Genomic DNA, 22,424 nt, shown 5'->3' with positions numbered 1-22,424 from the left:
TGAGGAGAATGTACATTCTGTTGCTGTTGAGTGGTGTGTTCTGTAGATGTCTATTAGGGCTAATTGGCTCAACATTAATTAGTATTGTTCAAGTCTTTTTTTTCTATGTTGATTCCTGCCTAGTTGTTTTTATTTATTTATTTAGAAGAGCTCACTGGTTAATCATTACCAGGCAATTTTATTTATACAGGAGTCATAATTATAATCAGTATGAAAATTAAGCAAAGACATTTATCCTCTTGTGTGTGATTTAATATGCAAAACAAGTGTGAGTTACACCAAAGTAGGTACGTAATCTTATTTCCACTCCTCTGGTGGATGTGCAGGTTCATACTTCTCCCTAACACTGGAGACAACCATATCCAAGTGGAGCAAGTGAACCTCCTCTGACCACAGGTGACTGAGGTGAAATCCATGGCAGGCCATGTGCTTTAGTTTCTGACTGTCCACTGTCTTCTGAATAATGCCCCTGATGTCATTAGCATCTCCATGCCTGATAATACTGGCCCAAGTGGCTGACTCACTGCTGTTTGCAAAATAATAAAAGACCTTCAACAGTTGCTCCATTGCCCCAAGAGAACGTTCCACTCCAATACCCCCGTGAGTGTTGGTACTCGAATTCAGTGTGTGATTCAAGTTCGGGTCAAGGTAAGCAGTTGCAGTTATTTTGCGAGATGCTCTGTATCTGTCATACCAGTTCCAAAGGCCACAGTAACTCTGTGAAGTCAAACAACGATTTAAAGAAAATGCTCCTGGTGTCTCTTTTCTCTTTCCATAGTAGTCAGAGAACTCGAACGTTGCTGGGCGCTGGGAAGCGAAGGCAGACTACTGCGAGGTGGCACCACAAACTGTCTCCGTGCTCCTTCCCAAGCCTCACACCACAGGCGCACAGGCGTCCAGCCCCTGCGAGGGCGGTGGCAAGGGCGGCAGCAGCCGGCTTGCACCCTGCCGCGCGATACTGTTGGCACGGGCCCTGCATGCCTGGCGACTGGCTCAGGCGCACGACCCCACCACTGCCTGGTGGTTTTATTATTGAAAGCGGTATATTAAAGTCTCCAATACTATTGTATACTTATTTCTCCCTTCAGTTCTGTCAGTGTTCACTTCATATATCTTTATACTCTGGAATTTAATTGCATATGTTTATAACTGTTATATCTTCTAAATGAATTGACTGCTTTGTACATATATGTTTTGTACATACATAATGTCCTTTTTTTATCTTGAGTAGTTTTTCTGTTTATGTGGAATGTGCCTTTATGTTAATATAGCCAATTCAGCTCTCTTTCAGTTACTGTTCGCATGTAATACATTTTCTATCCTTTTATTTTCATCCTAGTTATGTCTTTGAATCTAAAGTGAGCTTGTTGTATACAGCATCTAGTTGGATCATAATTAATTATCCATTCTGTCAATGTCTGTCTCTTAATTGGTGGGTTTAATGCGCTTATATTGCATGTAATTAATTATAAAAACTAAATTACTGGGGCGCCTGGGTGGCGCAGTCGGTTAAGCGGCGGCCTTCAGCTCAGGTCATGATCCCAGGATCCTGGCATGGAGCCCCGCGTCTGGCTCCCTGTTCAGCAGGGAGTCTGCTTCTCCCTCTGCCCTTCTGCCTGCCACAGCCCCTGCTTGTGCTCTATCTCTCTCTCTGTCAAATAAATACTAAAAAATCTTAAAAAAAACTAAATTACTTCTATTTTATTTTCTATGTCTCATGTTTTTTTTTGTTCTTGTATTCCTTCGTTACTGCTTTCTTTCCTTTTTTTAAAAAAAGATTTTATTTATTTATTTAACAGAGAGAGAGACAGCCAGCGAGAGAGGGAACACAAGCAGGGGGAGTGGGAGAGGGAGAAGCAGGCTTCCCGCTGAGCAGGGATCCCGATGCAGGGTTCTATCCCAGGACCCTGGGATCATGACCTGAGCCAAAGGCAGACACTTAATGACTGAGCCACCCAGGCACTCCATTCGTTAATGCTTTCTTTTAGATTGAGTATTTTCTAATGAAGCATTAACATTTCTCTGATTTTTTACTCTCTATATATCATTGTATCTTATCAGATGCATATTTGTATTAGCTTAATTCCAATGATATATGGAAACATTACTCCTACATAGCTCTATTCCCTTTCTCCTACGTTTTTTGTCATATTATTATTGTACATATTACATCTATTAATATTACATAATATTAATTATTATCATTATTATTTTTTACAATTAATACTTCACCATTTGTAGTCATTTCTTTAGCCCAACACAGCTTTGGTTCCACCCAACTCTTTTGTACTATTATTGGTAAACACATTACAAGTATATTACATTTTTATATGTTATAGGTCCAATCATATATACATATTATTTAATACAATTGCTTTTCAGTCAGTTAAAAGAGAAAGGAGAAAAATATGCATTTATATTGTCTTTTATAGTTACATAATTATCTTTACCATTGCTCTTTATTTTCTTTAAGTTTTCACTTAAATTTCAGTTAGTTAATATACAGTGTAATATTAGTTTCAGGTGTACAATATAGTGATTCAACAGTTCCGTACAACACCTTATGCTTATAACAAACGCACTCCTTATTGCCCATCACCTATTTAACCCATCCCCCCACACACCTTCCCTATGGTAACTATCAGTTTGTTTTCTATAGTTAAGAGTCTGTTTCTTGGTTTGCCTCTGTCTCTTATTTTTTTCCCTATGCTCATTTGTTTTGTTTCTTAAAATTCCGCATATGAGTAAAATCATATGGTATTTGTCTTTTTCTGGCTTATTTCCCTTAGCATAATAGTCTCTATTTTTTGTTTGCATTTGAATTACCACTTGGTGTCACTTGGTGTGAGCCTGAAGAACTTCTTCCAGTATTTCTTGTAAGAATGGTCTGCTAAAAATAAATTTTCTCAGTTTTGTTTATCTGGAAATGCTTTTACATTGCCTTCATTTTTTTTTTAAAGATTTTATTTATTTATGTGACAGAGAGACAGCCAGCGAGAGAGGAACACAGCAGGGGGAGTGGGAGAGGAAGAAGCAGGCTCTTAGTGGAGGAGCCCAATGTGGGACTCGATCCCGGAACACCAGGATCACGCCCTGAGCCGAAGGCAGCCGCCTAACAACTGCGCCACCCAGGTGCCCCCATTGCCTTCATTTTTGAGAGATAGCTGTACTCCATATAGGATTGTGTGGTTGTGATATTAACTTGTACAATTAGTAAAACCAGTATAGGTATTTAGGAAGTTTAGATAAACTAAATTCTGCATGAGAAAACAAAACCAACTCTTCCAGAAAACAAAATATTTATTTTTATTAAATTCCATATTATAATCAGAGTGAAGAAATGTATCTGTGTGTAAACTAAAATTATCAAACTAGTTTGCTTAAGGATTCACATAAATATGGATTATTATTAAAAATGATTCCAAGATAAGGTTTCTTTGAGAAAGGTTTTTTTCTTTTTGTCTGTCTTCCTGAAAGGCCAGCACATTTTAAAGCAGCAGGTAATCAGTTTTTTTCCTCTGGGAATTACTGTATTTAAGCATTTTTCAGATGCAATAATCCAAGAAGACTGGGGTTTGAACTAATTTTAAGAAAACAATCAAATTTATTAAACTCTTCCAGGCATAGAAAAATATTATGCCCTCACAGACTTAGGAGGAAAGACTCTATTTACAGATACACAGAGAGTTTGCAGCTTCAGCTCCACAACCTGACCTAGGGTCAAATGCAAATTCAGATACAATGACATATTCCAACAAACTTTTGCAGGAAAAAAAATATTATTGCAAAAAGGTGATTGAGAATAGATACTTGGTAGCTTTAATAATTAGCATAGGAGGTTTCTGCAATATTCAAATAGTTTTCATTCTCTCCCATTCACTCAGGAATGACTCCCTCAATCCATTCATTGAACAAAAGAAACGCAATGCTCCTTTTACATTTTGAAGGTTTCACAGGCTTTCAGTCTTGAACCTTGTTATCAAAGCCAGGGCCCCAGTCTCTAAACTGGAGGAAAAGTTTACCAGTCTCTCCTCTGGAGCGGGTACTTACAACATCCAACCTCGCTAGCTGGGGAAGACCAGTGGAGACAGCCAGGCTGGAGTCCTGATTGAGAGGCCTGGGCAGAGCGTCCTCCCCTCAGGTGAGACTTCTAAATGACCATGGGGGGGGGCGGGCAGCCCAGCCTGGAACAGGAGGGGATGTAAGGCAAGATTTACAGCTCTTGGCTTCCAGACCAGAAGGGCCAATTCTGACCCGGAGGCCAGCTGATGTCAACTAGCCAGGCTCCTGAAGTCACTTACGCAGCACAAATCTCACAAACAACATTCTTTAGCTTGCCTGTGTATGTGCAGGTTGGGGTGGTGGGTAATGCAGGACAAACCACAGAAACCTCCATCTATACAATACAGATGTAGACAACCTTATTCTAAAATTTATATGGAAAGACAAAACACTAGAATAGCTAAAACATAATCGATAAGGAATAATAAAGTAAAAAGAATCACTTCATGTGATGTTAATCTTACTGTACAGCTACAGCAATCAAGGTGGCATTAGCAGAGGTATAGACACATATATCAGTAGAACAGAATATAGAACTAAAAACTAACTTAATATGTCACAGACTTAAATGTAAAATGTAAAATTATAATAATTTCAGAAAATGTCACAAGAGAAAATCAGGATCTAGACATAGGCAAATTTCTTTGATTTGACATCAAAAGCACAATCTATTTTTAAAAATCAATAAATTAGATCTCATCTAAATTGAAAACTTTTCTTTGTGAGAGATTCTATGAAGGAATGAAAATACAAGCTACAGATAGGAGAAAAATTTGAAAGCCATGTATCCAACAAAAGACTACTAACTAGAAAATAAAAATAACTCATAAAACTCAACAATCAACAACCAAAGAATCCAAGTAGAAAATGGGCAAAAGACAGCAAAAATGTCACCAAAGGGGATATACAGATGGCAAATAGCACAGTAAAATTTTTTCAACATCAGTAGTCATCATTAGTCATTAGAAAAATGTAAATTAAGACTCCAGTGAGAATATCACTACACACATATTAGAATAACTAAAATTTAAAAAATGATAACACCAAATGCTGGCAAGGGTGTGGAGGGAAGATGGATTGCTTATACATTTCTGGTGGGAATGTAAAATAGGTTTAGTCACTTTGTAAAACAGGATGGCAATTTCTTTAAAATTAAACATGAACTTAACATACAAGCCAGAAATCTCGCTTGTGGGCATTTAGACCAGAGAATTAAAAGCTTAATTTCACACAGAAACGTCTACACAATTGTTCACAGCAACTTTATCTGTAAGTCAATGACTGGAAAAACCCAAATGTCCTTCAATGAGTGAAACAAACTGTGGTATATCCATATCATGGAATACTACTCAAAATTAAAAAGTAATAAACTCTTGACAAATGCAAAAACTTTGATGGATCTCCAGGGAATTATGGTGAGTGAAACAAAAGTCAATCCTAAAACTTACATATTTTATGATTCCATTTATATAAGATTTTTGAAATGACAAAAATTTAGAAATGATGACAGTTTAGTAGTTTCCAGTGGTTAGGTATGGGGAATCATTCTAGAAGGAAGATAGGTGTAATTGTAAAATGATAACACTAGGGAGATCATTGTGGTGTTGGACTTGTTTAGAATCTTGTCTATTGTGGTGGATACACATGTGATAAAACTGCACAGAAGTAAGCACACACACACATTCACACTCACACACACACAGGGAAGTAAAACTGGAACAACCTAAATAAGATCAATGGATATTATCAATGTCAGTATCCTGGTTCTGGTAATATACTATAATTTTGTAATATATTCCCACTGGGGAAAATTGGATTAAGTGTACATTGGATTTCTAAGCGTTATTTCTTACAACTGCATGTGAATCTACAATCATCTCAAAATAAAATGTTAAAAATATCTTAAATTTTTTTTTTACAAAAGAAAGACATTTATCTAATTCATCCTGAATCTATGCTGCACTTATCCAGGGGAAGAAATATCTAGTGCATTGCTTATTGAAATTGCATACATCCTGAAACATAGTTTTGAGGCAGCAAAGTGGGTTTCCTGTGTTTGGCTATCTTACTATATACCTATCAGTATTAGATTTAGGATTCAGAAGGAAGATACCATAGAGAGTCATTTATACACTTACTGAAAATGAAAAATTAAATCATACTTTTTCTTATAAAAAGTAATCTTGATCAGACTAATTTTCCAATTGAGTAATATACTGAACATTTTCCATAAATTGACTGAACTATGTTTGTGGCACCAAGATTTAGAAAAAGGATTTTTAAAGCACATATAAAATATACAATATACCAGAAATTATATCCTTTGCAAATTAAAAATATGAGAGGACTGTTTTCAAGATTCGTTTAAGGAATATGAGAGAAAAAGAAAAAAAATTACCTTAAAATTCTGCTTTTGAAAAGTTTCTGCTGTTCTGATCTGCACCAAGACCGTGGTGGCTTCCCCTCAGTACAAGTGGAACTCCAGTCTGACTTCTCAGTTGTTTTCTGTTCAGGATTCTCTGTGCAGTATTTGACATTAGGCTGGGAAAATGTCCTGTCCTTTAAGGGAGGAATAACAGGCTTTCTCATTATCCCTGTCTGGGTTTTTTTAGCATTTTTTTTTCTGGATACCCTAAGCACTTCAACTGTCCATCACCCATTAAAAAAGTGATACTGAGTTCATGATGAATTAAAGATTTATATCTTAAACAACTTATGGTAAATAGTATTGACAGGGCTTATTCCTTTTGACAGAAGTACAATCTAAAGCACAGTGTGGCTTAAGATGACTTCTTGGAAATCACAAAATAGCTTTAAGAAAGAGACTGGGAAGAGCCCCAGATCTCCTGACCCTCAAGTCTATAACTTACAGTCAATGGTAATTATTATGTGCTATCTGAATGAACACCAACACCCACCAACAGCCTGAGGAAGGTCACATCAGTTGCTATTCTCATTTTAAGGATGGATAATAAAATCTTGGGAGAGTTAATATCTGTCCAAGGTCATGAAGCTACTAGGTGCTAAAGCCATAAGGCCAGGGATTCAATCTTAAGATATCTGATACCATTGTCCCATATACCAAACGATGACATTGTACTGCAAAAAGTAAAACAATCATGGCCCATCTACTGCTTTATCTACAATTAGGGTTAAAGAAAGAATTGTTAAAGGAAAAAAAAACACAGAAAAACAAAGCAAAAAACTAAAGCAAAGCAAAAACAGGCAAAAATGAAACTATGATCACAGGCTAAGTGTCATGAGGAAGAGTAAGACTTGTCTGATAAGGTGACCTGAAATATGAATTAAGTAAGGAGGTGGTTATAGGGATATCTGAAGGCGGGCTGTTACAGGAAAGCACAGAGAAAGGCATGGAAGCATGCCGAGTGAATTAGTGTTAGAGGAACGAAAAAGAGGCTAGTGTAGTTGGAGAAAATCTTACTTATTCATCCAACAAATATTCAAGTATACATTGATCTAGGAGCTACTATAGGCACTTAGGATACATTAATGAACAGTAAACACAGATTTATGCTCTCCTGGAATTTATATTGTTCCACCACAGAGGATGCATGGTTAAAAAACCAAAAAACCAAAAAAACAAAAAAACGAAAAACAAAAACCATCATATGAATAAAATATATTGTATTCCAAAAGGTAGTAAATAATGTGGAAAAGAAAAAGAAACAAATAAGGAAGAAGTGGAGTTAGGAGTGTGAGGTGAGGGAAACTTAAAAAGTATTAGCTATTCTTGTAATTGATAGGACTTTTATTGGGTGGAAGTTTTCTCTTTTGTGTTGCTTTTGTCAGGTGTCAATGTAAATGCTATGCTGGTTTCACTGCACAGAGGTCAGAACACACTTTCCCTATCTTTGGTGGGAACTCAACTTGTTGTTCATTGTATCAGAACACCTGATACACTAATATCTGACGGTTTTTTTGTCATCAACTGGCGAGTTTAAAGTTAACACCCCCTGCTGTAGAGGCAAGAGTTTAAAGTAACACCCCCTGCTGTATAGCCAAGAGTTGTTTAAAGTTAACACCCCCCACTCTATAGCCAATAAATTTGGACATTAGTTCTCTGGGGTTGAGACCCGGCCTGGTAGAAACTCTGACCAGGGGCAGACACATTGTGCCTTGCTTTCCACCCAAGAAGATTTAAACAGGTGGAGCGAGCGCAAAATCATAACCCTTTCACTTTGGTGGAGCTGAACTGAGCTCCATTTCTCAGGGCGGGTCTGAAGTCTGGTTCCGCCTTCCAGTACAGAATTGATTGAGCCACATGGGGTCACGTGACCTAAGTTCTGCCAATTGAAGTTCTCTCCCAGCTAGTTTAACTTTGGAAAGGAACCATTAAGACGCCGAGCGTTACCAAACCTGCCTCCTGTTTTTAGCAAGTTACTGGGAGAAGGTAAAGGGCTCCAGTTGCTGAGGTCTTGGATTGCACCCAAGTTTTTTCCAAGTCTTCGTCCAATTAGGTAAATTACAGCAGTATCCTTTCTATAAATTACACCTATATTGGCCTAAGTTACCCAGGGTCAAGGTTTAGGGATTAATTTTTTAAAAAAGGCAATCCAGTTGGATTGCTCAGTGGTCTACTTTCCTCTCCACCCTGTTGTGCATCCCCCATCCTAACGTATGATTCAAGTCAGTTGTGTGGCTAATCATTTCATGTTCTCTCTTTGAAATCCCCTTCTCTTCTTCAAAAAAGTTATAATTCTCTTTTACATCTTAGTTTTGCTTGCAGTTAGTTTTGTTATCCTAGCCTTTAAATTGTAAATAGTGAAATAAATGTATCTATTGCATTTCATTTCTTTTATACTTAAAAATGCTTTTCTCTTCTAAAGAGCATATAAATATTCATCTACATCTTGGAGATGGCTGCAGTTTCATTTCTTATAATGGACTTTCTAAAGCAGTTTGAATTCATTTTTAATGGATGATGTGATATGAGCATTTGTCCATCTTTCTAATTATCCTCCTAACTATATTCGGTTGGTTCGATTGTTGTTAAACAGTGTCAGTTACAGAATAACCCTTCTTTTAACCCTTGATTTTTATCTCTTTTTAATTTTAAAATAATTTTAGACACAGAAAGGTTGGAAAAACAGCACAGAAAGTTTTCACCCAGATTTCCCATTAGTGTCTTATATTACCTTAGAAAAATTATAAGAACTATGAAATTAACCCTGCCTGATTCAGTACTATTAACAAATCTACATACTTTATTTGAATTTTACCAGTTGTCCCACTAATGTCCTTTTTCTATTCCAGGATCCCATTCAGGATACCACATTGCATGTGGCTATCATTTCTCCTTAGTCTCCTTGAGGCTGACAGTTTATGTCTTTCTGGGTCTTTCACAGCCCTGATGTTTTGAAAATACTGGTGAAGTGTTTTATAGAATATCTGTCAATTTGGATTTGTCTGATGTTTTCTTCCGATTAGATTGAAGTTATACATTTTTGGCAAGAATACCTGTTTTATTCTCTTCCACTCCACCCACTGATGATAGAGGGATTTCCACTCTGTTGTTATGGGACTGGCTGAGCACATGACACTGGACACACTGAACAGATGAATTCACAGGAGGTTATTAGTAACATTTACTCATAGTCTTGGGGAGGAGGACACCACATGCCAGGTAAAGCCTCACAGGTTACGCTCTGGAAGAGAGTGACCAATTGGGGCTGTTGGGGGGCAGTATTACAGTAACAAGAAGATGAAATGACCCTTGGGTCACATGGAAAGTTATGATTGGTTTGTTCGAATAATTCTGGTGGGGAACTAAAGCCCATCACTCAGGTATAAGCAGGCTCTGTACTTAGTTTCCATGACAAGAAGGGTTCTTTGTCAAGGGGGACTTATTTGTGGGAGCACAATAGGGAAGGGAACATGTGTTTAGGCCATTTGAGGCCCTCTGGGTTTTTCCCAGATGTCAAGGCATACATTTGATTGAGACTTAATTTTAGGTTTTATACACTATACTGAACATGTAATTTTGTTCCCTTTCCATGCATGATGTCGTGGGGTACTTGATGTCCATATGTTCTATTACTAGTCATATTCATCTTGATCACTTGATTAAGGTGGTGGCAGTTATTTTGTTCCATTGTAATGGTGCTTTTTCCCATTTATAAGTAATAAATATTGTGTAGGAAATACTTTGAGTATAAAGATATTGTTTCTTCTCAGGCTTTTACTCACTACTTTTAGAATCCGTCTGAGGATCTTGCCTACAACAGTTATTACTCAATGGTGACTTTCTATTTTCCTCATTCTTACTACATTTATTTATCGGAATTCTTCTGAAAAGCCATTTTTTTCTCCTCCATTTATTAATTTTATATGTTTTTAAATTATTTATAAAAATTAGTTTATAAAATATATTTCAAATTATTGATTCAAGTAATTATATCAATATTGACTCATGAATCACTATGTTGCACTAGTTTTTGATATGTTATAATCAAATTATATGCTTATTTATTTTACTCTTCAAATCATTCCAGCTTTGGTCACTGGGAACTCCTTTTGGTTGGTTCTGTGTTCTTTCAAAATGACCCTATCCTTTTTTGTGTACTTCCTTCCTCACCGGCATAATAAGACGTTCATATTCATCTTGTGTTTTTTTTCCCCTCACTGCAGCCCTGGAATCAAGCTATTTCTCTAAGGAGCCCCATTTCCTTTCTTGAAGAACGACATTTAGAAACCAATACCTCAATGTGTGATCATTGCTACTAGGGTTTCATTGCTGCTAGGCCCTCTCCATCAACAAAGGTAGGAAATATCTGGTACGTATATGCCTGTACTTACAGATATAGCTGTATTCATTTCTGTACCTACCTATATGTATAGATATTAAAGTTCAAGAGTTCAGACTGATAATTCTGATTTCAATCCATTTTAGCTTTATTTTTAACTTCTTTCTCTGACCTAGCTCTCGTTATCTACAATATTTACTCATTTGTTCATTCCTGGTGTATGTATAAAGTAGTTGGGGAAATGTTAAGCAATACACCTGTTAGAAATAGGTTTGCTAATGTGTATTTATGAACATTTCTTTTTGTCTTTAGCCTCGGAGGATGCAATCAAAATACTTTTTCCCCAAGTTTCTTAGTTTAGCTATGTTCTTCCTCATCTCTTTAGTGAGGTTAATATAGTCATTTGTAATATAGTTAGATTAATCTGTTGTTGTTTGTATTTGAAGTAGTGTTCCTCCCACATCCTGGCTGATTTTGTTGTTTGTTTTTGTGTACGATGTGTGATACGAATCTTTTATTTTTTCCCAAATGTCTCAGTTGGTTCAGCACCATTTATTAAATGTCCATCTTTGCCCCAGTGATTTTACATGCCCTTTTATCATCTACTCAAATTTCCACATGTTCTTGGGCATTTTGGGGGGTTTTCTATTGTATTTTATGGGGTTGTTGTTTATTCATGTGCCAGTACCACAATGTTGTCATTACATAGGCTTTATAGTATGTTTTACTGTCTGGTATCATTACCTCTCTCTCATAGGTTTTTTCTTTCACTTATATCCTGGTTATTCTTGCATTTTTTAAAATAAATGAACTTTATTATCAACTTGTCTAACTGCATAAAAGTGTTTGCTGATATTTTTGAGATTGTATTAAATTTATACATTAACAGGGATAATTCACATTTTTTAAAGTGTTGAGTTATTCTATCCAAGGACAGTGAATATATTTTCATTTATTCAAGTTTCCCCTGTGTCCTTCAGGAGTGTTTTATATTTAAAAAAAAAAGAGAGAGAAAGAGGTAGACAAACCAAGAAACAGACTCTTAACTTTAGAGAACAAACTGATAGTTACCATAGGAGAGGTGTGTGGGCTGATGGGTTAAGTAGATAATGGGCAATAAAGAGTGCACTTGTGATGAGCACAAGGTATTGTATGGAAGTGTTGCGTCACTATATTGTACACTTGAAACTCATATTACACTGTATGTTAACTGGAATTTAAATTAACACTTAAAATTTTCCTTATGTAGATGTTCCTATTAAGTTTATTCCTATGTATTTAATCTTTTTTGTTGCTATTGCATATAAGATGTTTTCTAAAAATGTAACCTCCAGCTGGATTGTGTGTGCACATGTGTATGTTTGTATGTATAAAAACTATTGATTTTTGTATGTTAACTTTATATCCTGCTACGTTATTGATTTATTTTATTGCTTACATTAATTTGCCATTGTTTCTTTAGGACTTTTTGTTTTTATAAGTGTACTATATTATCTGCATATTTGGATGGCTTTACTTCTTGTTATCCATTCTTTTTAATTTTTTTAAATTTAAATTCAATTAGCCAACACATAGTACATCATTAGGTTTTGATTAATGTTCAGTGATTTATCAGTTGCGTATAACACTCAATGCTCATCACATCACGTGCCCTCCTTAATGCCCATCCCCCAGTTACCCCCGCCCCCCACCTCCCTTTCTACAACCCTCAGTCTGTTTCCCTGGAGTCAAGAGTCTCTCATGGTTTGTCTCCCTCTCTGATTTCTTCCCATTCAGTTTTTCCTCCCTTTCCCTATTGTTCTCTGCACTATTCCTTATATTCCACATATGAGTGAAACCATATGATAATTGTCTTTCTCTGATTGACTTATTTCACTTAGCATAATACCCTTGTTATCCATTCTTATACATCTAATTGATTTCTCTAGTCACCTAATATATATAGTACAAGATTGAATAGGAATGAAGTTGTGGGCATACTTTCCTTGTTCCTAACCTTAATGGAAAACCTGTAGTGGTACCCCGTTAAATAAAATATTAGCATTAAGAATTCATTGAAGATCTTTTATCATATTAAGAAGACATTGCCTGATTCCTATTTTCTTGAGGTTTTTTTTCCCTTTTTAAAAACATGAATGGGTGTTGAATTTTCCCACAGGTTTGTTTAGTATATATGGTGATAATAACGTGGTATTTGTGCTTAACTGTATTACTGTGGTGAATGATATAAATGAAATTCCTAATATAGAACCAATCTCGTATTAATGAAATAAATCCCACTAGGTAACAGTTTGTTGGTTTCTAAATGTATTGTTGGATGTTTGCTAACATTGTATTATTTTTGTATCTATGTATTAACTGTCAATGTCATACTTGCTTCATAAAAGGGGTTAAGGAATGTTCATTCCTTTTAAGTGCTCTTGAATAATTTATAGAAAATCAGTAGTATCTGATCTTTTATGGATTACTAGAATTCACCTGTAAAACCATTTGAGTGGTACTTCTTAGGGGTAATTTCTTTTTTGTTTTGTTTTTTTTGGGGGGGGGAGTGACAGAGGGAGAGGGAGAGAGAGAATCTTAAGCAGGGCTTGATCTAATGACCTTGAGATCATGATCTGAGCAGAAATCAACAGTCTGTCCCTTAACTGACTGAGCCATTCAGGCACGCCCTAGGGTTAATTTCTTAATAACTTTCTCCCTCTCTTCTATGAAAAATGCCTAATTTAACCTTTCTAACACTAAAGTCAGAATTTTGGCCATCTGTACTTCTCTAGGAAATGATCTGTTTCATGTAGAATTTCAAATTTATTTGCATAGAAGTTTGCAAATAATGTATTGTATTTTCTTTTTCTGTTTCAATGGTTATTTTTCCTTTGCCATTTATTATTTTGTATATTTGTGCCCTCTCTTCCTTTATCAAGCTAGCTAGTGGTTTCTCTATTTTAAAAAGCAGAATTTTGATTTTTTAAATTTTTTTAAAAGATTTTTATTTATTCATTTGAGAGAGAGAGAGAGGGAGCACAAGCAGGGGAAGTGGCAGAGGGAGAAGCAGGCTCCTCTTAGAGCAGGGAGCCTGATATGGGGCTTGATCTCAGGACCCTGGGATCATGACCTGAGCCAAAGGCAGACACTTAACCAACTGAGCCACCGAGGCACCCTGATTTTTAAAATTTTATATTTCATTCATTTCTGCTTTAATATTTATTATTTCTTCCCTTGTGGTTTTTTTTTGTTTACTCAGTTGTTTCCTATTTTTGTAGTTTTTAAAATCCATTTGCATGATAAATATTTCTCCATTCCCTCACTTTCAATCTGCAGGTGTCTTTAGGTGTAAAATGAGTCTCTTGTAGGCAGCATATAGATACCTTGTTTTTCTTTTAATCAATTCTGACATCCTATGTCTTTTGATTGGAGTGGTTGTTCCATTTACATTCAAAGTAGTTATTGATAGATATGTATTTAGTGCCATTTTATTACTTGTTTTATCATTGTTTCTGGAAATTTTCTCTAATCCTTTCTTGTCTTTATCACTTTTGAACTCTCTTTTCCACTCAAAGTATCACCTTTAATATTTCTTGCAGGGCTGGTTTAGTGGTCATGAACTCCTTTAATTTTTGTGGAGATACTTGTAAACTATCTCTCTTTCTATTCTGAATGATAGCCTTGCTGGGTAGAGTATTCTTGGCCACAGATTTTTCCCATTCAGCACATTGAATATATTATGCCTCTCCCTTCTGGCTTGCCAAGTGTCTTTTGGAAAATCTCCAGCTAGCCTTATAAATTTTCCCTTGTAAGTTATGGACTTTTGTCAAGTTACTTTTAAGATTTTTTTTTCTTTTTTGCTGTATTTTGCATGTTTAATTATAATATGTCTTGGTGTTGGCCTGCTTTCATTGATTTTGATGGGAGTTCCCTGTGCCTCCTGGTTCTGGATGCCTGTTTCCTCCCCCAGATCAAGGAAGTTTTCAGTTATTATTTCCTCAAATAAATTTTCTGCCCCCCTTTTCTCTCTCTTTTTCTTCTGGGACTCCTATTATACAAAAAATATTACTTTTGATTGAGTTACTGAGTTCTCTAAGTCTGTTCTTGTGTTTCATAATTCTTTCTTTTTCAGCTTCATTATTTTCCATTATTTTATCTTCTATATCACTTATTTGTTCCTCTGCTTCTTCTATTCTTTTGTTCATTGCATCAAGTGTCTTTTAAATCTGTTATTTTGTTTTCATTTCTGACTGTTTTTTAACTCTTTTATCTCTGCAGTAAGGACCTCCCTAAAATTTTCCATTCTTTTCTCAATTCCAGTGAGTATCCTTATGATTGTTGCTTTAAATTCTCCATCCACCATGTTACTTATATCTGTTTTGCTTAGATCTCTGGCCATGACTGTATCTTGTTCTTCATTGGGGATGAATTCCTCCATCTTTGCATTTTGTCTAAGACTCTGCCTTCTTTTTTGTGTTAGAAAAGCCAGTTATGTCTCCTGCTCCTAAAAGTAATGGACCTATGAAGAAGAGTCATGTAGTGCCTAGGGCCTGCTGCTTCAGGAAGTGTCTCTGGTGTGTGCTGCATGTGCTCTACTGTTGTGTTTTGGCTGCTCTATACTTCAGGCCAGTCATCTACAGAGTCTCTCCTTGCCTGCTGTGGGTAGTGTTTGGTCCCTGGCCTGAATGTGGCAAGTTTTAACTATCTGTTCTCTGGTCTGCTTTTGAAATGAGACTGGACACCTCCTTCACCAGACTTGAGGCCCTGAAGAACACTCTGGTTAGGAGATGTGGTTTGGGCAGGGGTTTGTGCTGGCCTTCTGTGGTAGGGGCCTGCCACAGTGGGACTGAGGCAAGCATGCCTGGGATGGGTAGTTCCATAGGAATGCAGGGAGGTGGGACTTGGTGTAAGCAAGGTAGGCAGATAGTGTCAGCAGTGCACTGCTTCTGATAGGTGGCTCTATGTTTATGCTGAGCTGCAGGGGAGGGAAATGGTGCTGGCCAGCTCCTTTATCCCAGAGAAGTGTCTCTGTGAATGCTGCCTCTGAGGGATGCACTCTGAGAGGAGTGAATCATCTCCCCATTGTGTGCCTCAGATACTCTTCGGAGTGCAATTTCTACACTGTCTGCCCCTGGGTTTGCCTGCCTTCTCTCCAGAGTAGCACAGTGTCCAGGCTTTATCCCAGCCAAGCCCACTGACCTTTAAAACTCCAGGCTTTAAGGCCCTGTGGTTGCAAGAACTCATAGTTCAGACCCTCTCATTTTTCAAGCCCATGGCTTTGGGGAAGCATTCTCCTTTTCTTTTCCCCTGTGTGCTCCTCTATCTTTTGCCCTTCTCTGTGACCATGTCTCCCTCTACTCTGCAGCACCTGTGATCCATTTCTCTCCTAAACCCCATCTCCATACTTTCTGCCTTCTTTGATGTGGCCTCTTCTCTCCCTTTAGTTGTGGCATTTGTTCTGTCAATCTTCTGGTCGACTTCTGGAGTATTCAGGATGATTTGATAGTTATCTAGTTGTGTTCATGGGATGAGGTGGGCATAGGGTCCTCCTACTCCACTGCCATCCTCCTACCAAGCTTTGTATCTCCTTTTTAACTTAACATTTTTTAAATAGAGGATTTAAAAACTTTTGCAGGTGGAAAGCCCTTTCTGTTTTCCATTTTGTTAGTAAGTTTAACTTTTGTTGCATGATTAGACTGTTTGTAAATATTTCTGTTTTATGGAAATTAATGATGCTGTTTCTCTGAAATTTATCAATTTTGACAAGAAAATATATTCTGTGTTCTCTGTCTCTCTCTCTTTCTCTGTGTGTGTAAAATATATGGTGTGCCTTATTGATTATGTTGTTTACATATATGTTTATGTTTTTTACATCTTCATTCTTTTCTTATACCACTTGATCTGTCTTGTACTGAGACTGGTTTCTTAAATCTCCTATTATTACTGTTTTTTAAAAATCTAAGTCTCCTTTCCCTTTTGCTTTATAACAGCAGTTGCTGTGTTACTTGGTGAGTAAATTCCTAAGTGTTATATCATTATTGTGAATCTTGGCTTTTATCATCAAAACATATTCTTCATTATGTTTAATGCTTTTTAAAAAATTATCCTTAACCATTTGTTTTCTTAATAGTTAACTATCTGGTCCATTCTTTGTCCCCCCCACTCATATCATTTAATACTCACCTACTGCATTATGGCAAAAAGTTTACCCTATTTTCTTCTGTTTTTCTCCTTACTCTCATTTTTAGTTGCATTATTTCTGTTTTTCTTTTCACAACATGAAGCGTTTGTACATTAGTCTTTCCTCTTTTCCCCTACCTTGATTTTAGTATTAGATGTTAAAATCAGAGATTTTGGTGACATTTTCCCTGTCATCACATGTAGGTTCACATTCTCAGTTCATCTTTTAGAAGATTACTTGACAAACATTCTGTAAAGAGATATTTGGTAAATATTTTAAGCTTTGGGCTGCAGTGTCTCTGTTATAAGAGCTTTGCCATTGTAGTACAAAAACATCCATAAATAATACATAAATGGTTGATCTTGGCTTTGTTCCAATAAAACTTTATTTTCAAAATCAAGCAGTGGACTAGATTTGGCATAATCTGGCCACAATTTGCAGACCCCTGCTCTAGTAGATTCCTGAGGAAGGACTGAGGGGTGGAGAGTTTCCTGAGTTCCTGTATGTTGAAAAACTGTTTTTCTGTAGGCTGTGATAGTTGAAGAACACTCCAGCTCAATATAAAATTTTTACTTCAGATTTTTAAAAACAAATTTTATTATTGAAGTGTAGTTGACATACACTGTTATATTAGTTTCAGGTGTAAAACATAATGATTTGATAGTTCTGTACATTATGCAATGCTCAACACAAGAAGTATAGGTATGATATGTCACCATACAATGTTATTACGATATTATTGATTATATTCACTATGCTGTACTTTTATTTTTAGTACATTTCTGTTTTTATATTTTTGAAAACATTCTGATTCGAGGTAGGTTTCATATCCTCAAAATCTTGCTTGAGTGTTTAATTCTGTTTGGAGTGTTGGCTCAGAGTCTCCTGATTCATGGTTGATTAATATGTGTGAAGTTTGTTTCCTCATCTTTTCTGCAATGTTTTTATATGGAATTCCCTTTCCTTTTGTTCGTTTGTATGATATTTAGTAGTTTCACAAGAGTCTTAGTTTAATGATGTCCTTTTCTGTCATTATAGCAAAGTCCAGATCCTTTATTTATTTTGTATGTTTGTTTTGGTAATGGAGGGAGTTATGGGTGCTCTGATTTTGTGGTTCTTTTATGTCTTGCAAGATCCTTCCTCTCCCTCTTTTGTTTCTTTTCCCTGTCACACCCAGTTGCTAAAGGGTGCTTCTCCCTTCCTTTTTGCCTTTACTCTTTTCTAGAAGTTATGTCTTTTCAAAGACTAATCCTTTAAATCATTCTCACCTCTTTACATGCTCCTAATTTGGAGTCCCTTTTCTGGGTTCCCTGCTCTCGTCTTCCAGGACATCTTTTTTAGACTTGTTTTGTGCATAGTCATTCTGCTATAGTTTTAGATCAACTTTAAGCTCCTCACCATCTTTCTTCTTCTGTATCTCCTATAGCTTTCTTGGTCTCTCTTTGCTTGCCACAAAGCCTAGTAATGGGAGTGTAACAGATTGTGTGCTGGGATTTTATGATTTTTTTACTTGAAATTATTTTTGAAGTTTGGCATTTTCCATTTTATTTTATTGTTTTAGAGAGAGAGAGAGAGAAAGTGAGCATGAGTGGGGGAGGGGCAGAGGAAGAGAGAGAGGGAGCATCTTAAGCAGGCTCCATGCCCAGTGTGGAGCCCAATGCAGGGTTTGATCTCACAACCCTGAGATCATGACCTGAGCTGAAATCAAGAGTCGGACACTTAACTGACTGAGCCACTCAGGCTCCTCTGGCACTTTCCATTTTAAAGTAGTGATAAGGGTGTGGCTTTTATGCAGATTTACATTTTCCTTCTTACTGGTTTATATCCTTTTGGGAGGAAATATTGGAAAGAAAGCAACTGGGTGGTTAACATTGTGTTCTGCTAACTTACCTCTGATTTCTAATGGCATTTTATCTTATGTAAATATATATATATAGTGTGTGTGTGTATGTGTATGTGTGAGTATATATATGTGTGTGTATGTATATATGCATGCACATATATACTTAGACACACATAGAAGTCTATTTTTATTCTGTTTCTATAGTAGAAGTCACCTGAGTTGGCTCTCTGATTCACCATATGTTTATTCAATAACTGTCTTGTTCATAGCTAATCTTGGAAGCAAATGAGACTGTAGATATCTTTTCAGGATTTCTAAATATTCCTCACCCTGAAGCACATTCATGAAGATGGACCAAAAGGCCATAGCCACGCTGCTAGAGCTTGCTGCAAAAAGTCTGCTGAGTAATGAGCCTGCGGCTATCCATGCCCTGGAAGAACTCCCAAGAGACCTCTTTGTTCCCTTGTTCATTGAGGCCTTCTTGGGAGGGCATAAGAAGATAGTAAAAGCAATGGTGAAAGCTTGGCCCTTTCACTGTCTCCATATTGGGGCACTGAGTGTACAAGAGTCATACTATGAAATCTTGGAAGCCATGATTGGTGGTCTGCAGATCCTCCCTGACCAGAATTCTTCCTCTTGGTAAGCTTATGTCCAGTAGAAACATAGTCAGTCAGCAGAAGGGTATGCTAGAGCCTGGGGCAGGGAGATACTTAAGAGTCTCCCAAAGTAGCCAGTGGTGAGTTCTGAAGATCTCTGTGGGACTATTGGTCCAGTACTTGGGGTTACCTTAGGGACTCCAGTGTCTTACAGGCTTGATTATAGAATAGAGGTCATTGAGGTGGTGGATCTATCTCCTGAGTGTGATTACATAGAAGGACATGGGTGTTGAGACTGGGGAGGACCAGAGGTGAAGAAAATATGGGTAAAGAGTGAAAGATGCTAAATTTGTATAAAAGGACTTCCTGGTGAATGGTATATAGAATGAATACCAGGAATAAAGAGTTCTGTTTCTGCTTCCCATCATTGATCTTGCTGGGTTATTTAAAATCAGCTACTTTTTATGTGTGTTCTCTCTTCCTCTCCTTACAGGGGGCCAAAACTGAGGATCCTAGATTTGAGGCAGGACCCAGACTGTGGGACAACATGCTCAGAGATCAGTACCACATTTCCTTTCTGTTTTCAGTCTTGTGTTTACTCTCAACACTCTATCCTTAAAACAGAAGAAGCCCAGCATAATGTCAAGTGCCTTGGAATTGTTAATTCAGAGTCTGAGCCTCCGTCAACCCAGAAACCCGTGGAATTATTAGTGGACCTTTCTTTCAATGGTACCTTGAGAACAAAGCAATTTCTTTCTTTCCTTCAGAGTAAAGTTGAGCAGAGCTTTGGGTCTTTGCACCTCTGCTGCAGAGATTTGCAGATTAATAAAATATCTGCCCACAAAAGTGTCCTGCAGTTTCTGGATCTGGGATGCATTGATCACCTGGAATTGAATCAGGCTTATCTGAATGAAGTCACCACCCTTTTGGCTCAGATGATCCACCTGAACAGCATCAGTTTGTCTAACATCTCCTTTAAACGTTGTAAAGGTGAAGACTTCAGAACTTTTCTCATCCAGCTTGGGCAACTACACAACCTCCAGGAGCTCAGCTTGGCTTTATTCTGCCTTACAGATCAACTGCATAAACTGCTCAGGTGAAGGGGTGGGGAGGAACCTGGGTTCCCTGAACACCCCATTGTTAAGACAGGAGAAGAGACCATACTTAGATATCCCAGGCTCCTTGTAACCTATTTCTCCTTCTATATCAGTGTGGGTACTGACAGGAGTTTGAAACTGGCCAGGCTAGTGAGAGGGATCTCATTGTGAGGAGACAGACAATATTTGAAAAGAAAGCTGTGTTCATTCATTCAGTTGACCGTGGGCAGACAGTATGAAAAGTTTGTAAATATATTGGTGAAAAAGACTCAGTTCTTCTTCTATTGGAGTTTATAGCTTTCTAGAGAGGAGAGGGAAGCATTCAGATGATGCACATCCCTTTGGGCTAGCCACAGTAGTTAACACTGCCAGATCTTTTTGCTCCTGTATTTCCCCCAAGGCTTAGACCCTGAATGGAGAACTTGTTTTCTGGGAGTTAGTCAAAGGGAACCCTAAGTTGGGTGTTTTCCTAGACCTATCTTCACCGAGTAAGTGAACAAGATCCATTATTGACTGTGTCGTATATACCAAGTGCATACAACTTTTCTCGCTTAATTTTTCCCATAACCATGTATAATAAATACCGTTGACACATTTTAAAGATTAAAAAACTGTATCTCAGAGGGGAAAAGTAACTTTCTCAGGGTCACAAGCCTATTAAGTTTGATTGCAAAGTCCACATTGTTAACCACTGTTGCAAAATATGTACAAATTGGTTTATTCTAGAGCCTTAGGTATCTATAGTTCAGGTCTCACTGCCCTGATCCCGTCCTCATTTTTCTGAAATAGGCTTTCTTTTTTCTCTCTACAGAATCCTGCCACCTCAGTTGGATACATTGTGTCTATCTTTTTGTGGCCTGTCTAACAGAGACATTACTGTCCTGTCCCAGAGTTCTCAGGCCTCCCACCTAAGGCTGTTGAATCTCAGTAACAACCAGATATTCTCAGAAGTTTATGAGCCCTTCCAGACTCTGTTAGAGAAGGTCTCAGGCACCCTGCAGTATCTGGAGATAAATAATTGCCTCATAACTGATTCTACTCTCTCTGCTGTCCTCCCAGCCCTGAGCCACTGTACCCACCTCCGTGTCCTTAGCTTTGCCTTCAACCCCATTACAATGCCTCTGCTCATGGGTCTTCTGCAACATTTAACATGCTTGATGGAGCTGAAGCATGTTATTTATCCTGTTCCTGTCCACTGCTATGAACAATGGAATTTTCCTGGCAGTTTGGACCGACAAAAACTTGCTGAAGTGCAGGCCCAATTGGCAGCAATGCTGCAGGTGGTAGAGAGAGATGACATGAACTGGACCACTTGTCCTGAGTGAGTTCCATAGTACAAGGAGTTGTTTCAACACTGATGTGTGACCATTAAAGCATTGGGTGTTTTGTCTGAAGTTCAAATTTGTTAGACACATAGATAAAATTCTACTGTTTGAGGAAACTGGGGTTAGGGAGATTAGATACGTAACTGACCTTTATGATTGCCTTGGGTTCTTATGAGAAATCCTATGTGAGTAAAAGGAAACAAACTATGCCCACTACCTACTGGTGGTTTTTGTTGTTGGTTGTTTTGGAGTATAGTTGACAGGTAATGTTACATTCATTTCAAGTGTACAGAATAGTGATTCAGTTTCTCTGTATGTTATGCTATGCTCACCACAAGGGGAGCTACCATATGTCACCATACAACCCTGTTACAATATCATTGGCTATATTCCCTATGCTGTGGCTTTTCCTACTGATGCTTTTATTAACATGTTGCTACCTGCTTTCCCAGGCCCAGACCTCTGGCTTGGTTATTCCGTATTTCACATACATTCACCAAATACCTGTTATGATTTAGGTACTGTTCTAGGTGCTGCAAAATATAAAGTCCTTGATCTCAAACCATTCAGAGTA

At 37.4% G+C, this 22,424-nt stretch overlaps 2 protein-coding genes across 2 annotated transcripts; one reads left to right on the top strand and one right to left on the bottom strand.

Moving 5' to 3' along the window:
• Nucleotides 1–252: 252 nt before the first annotated feature.
• LOC121102527 (focal adhesion kinase 1-like) lies at nucleotides 253–979 on the bottom strand. The gene is made up of 2 exons (XM_040629199.1): nucleotides 878–979; nucleotides 253–825 (listed from the first exon to the last, which is right to left on the bottom strand). The coding sequence occupies exons 1-2, from the start codon at nucleotides 977–979 to the stop codon at nucleotides 298–300; spliced, it is 630 nt and encodes a 209-aa protein (XP_040485133.1). The 3' UTR covers nucleotides 253–297.
• An 18,196-nt stretch (nucleotides 980–19,175) lies between these two features.
• On the top strand, nucleotides 19,176–21,850 carry LOC103674742 (melanoma antigen preferentially expressed in tumors-like). The gene is made up of 3 exons (XM_008703664.1): nucleotides 19,176–19,471; nucleotides 19,922–20,524; nucleotides 21,337–21,850. The coding sequence occupies exons 1-3, from the start codon at nucleotides 19,176–19,178 to the stop codon at nucleotides 21,848–21,850; spliced, it is 1,413 nt and encodes a 470-aa protein (XP_008701886.1).
• Nucleotides 21,851–22,424: the final 574 nt, after the last annotated feature.

This window comes from Ursus maritimus (genome assembly GCF_017311325.1).
Source record: "Ursus maritimus isolate PB19 chromosome X unlocalized genomic scaffold, ASM1731132v1 scaffold_X1, whole genome shotgun sequence".
Lineage (NCBI taxonomy): Eukaryota > Metazoa > Chordata > Mammalia > Carnivora > Ursidae > Ursus > Ursus maritimus.
The sequence above is the reverse complement of the archived record's forward strand: the minus strand, read 5'-3'. Positions and strand labels throughout refer to the sequence as shown.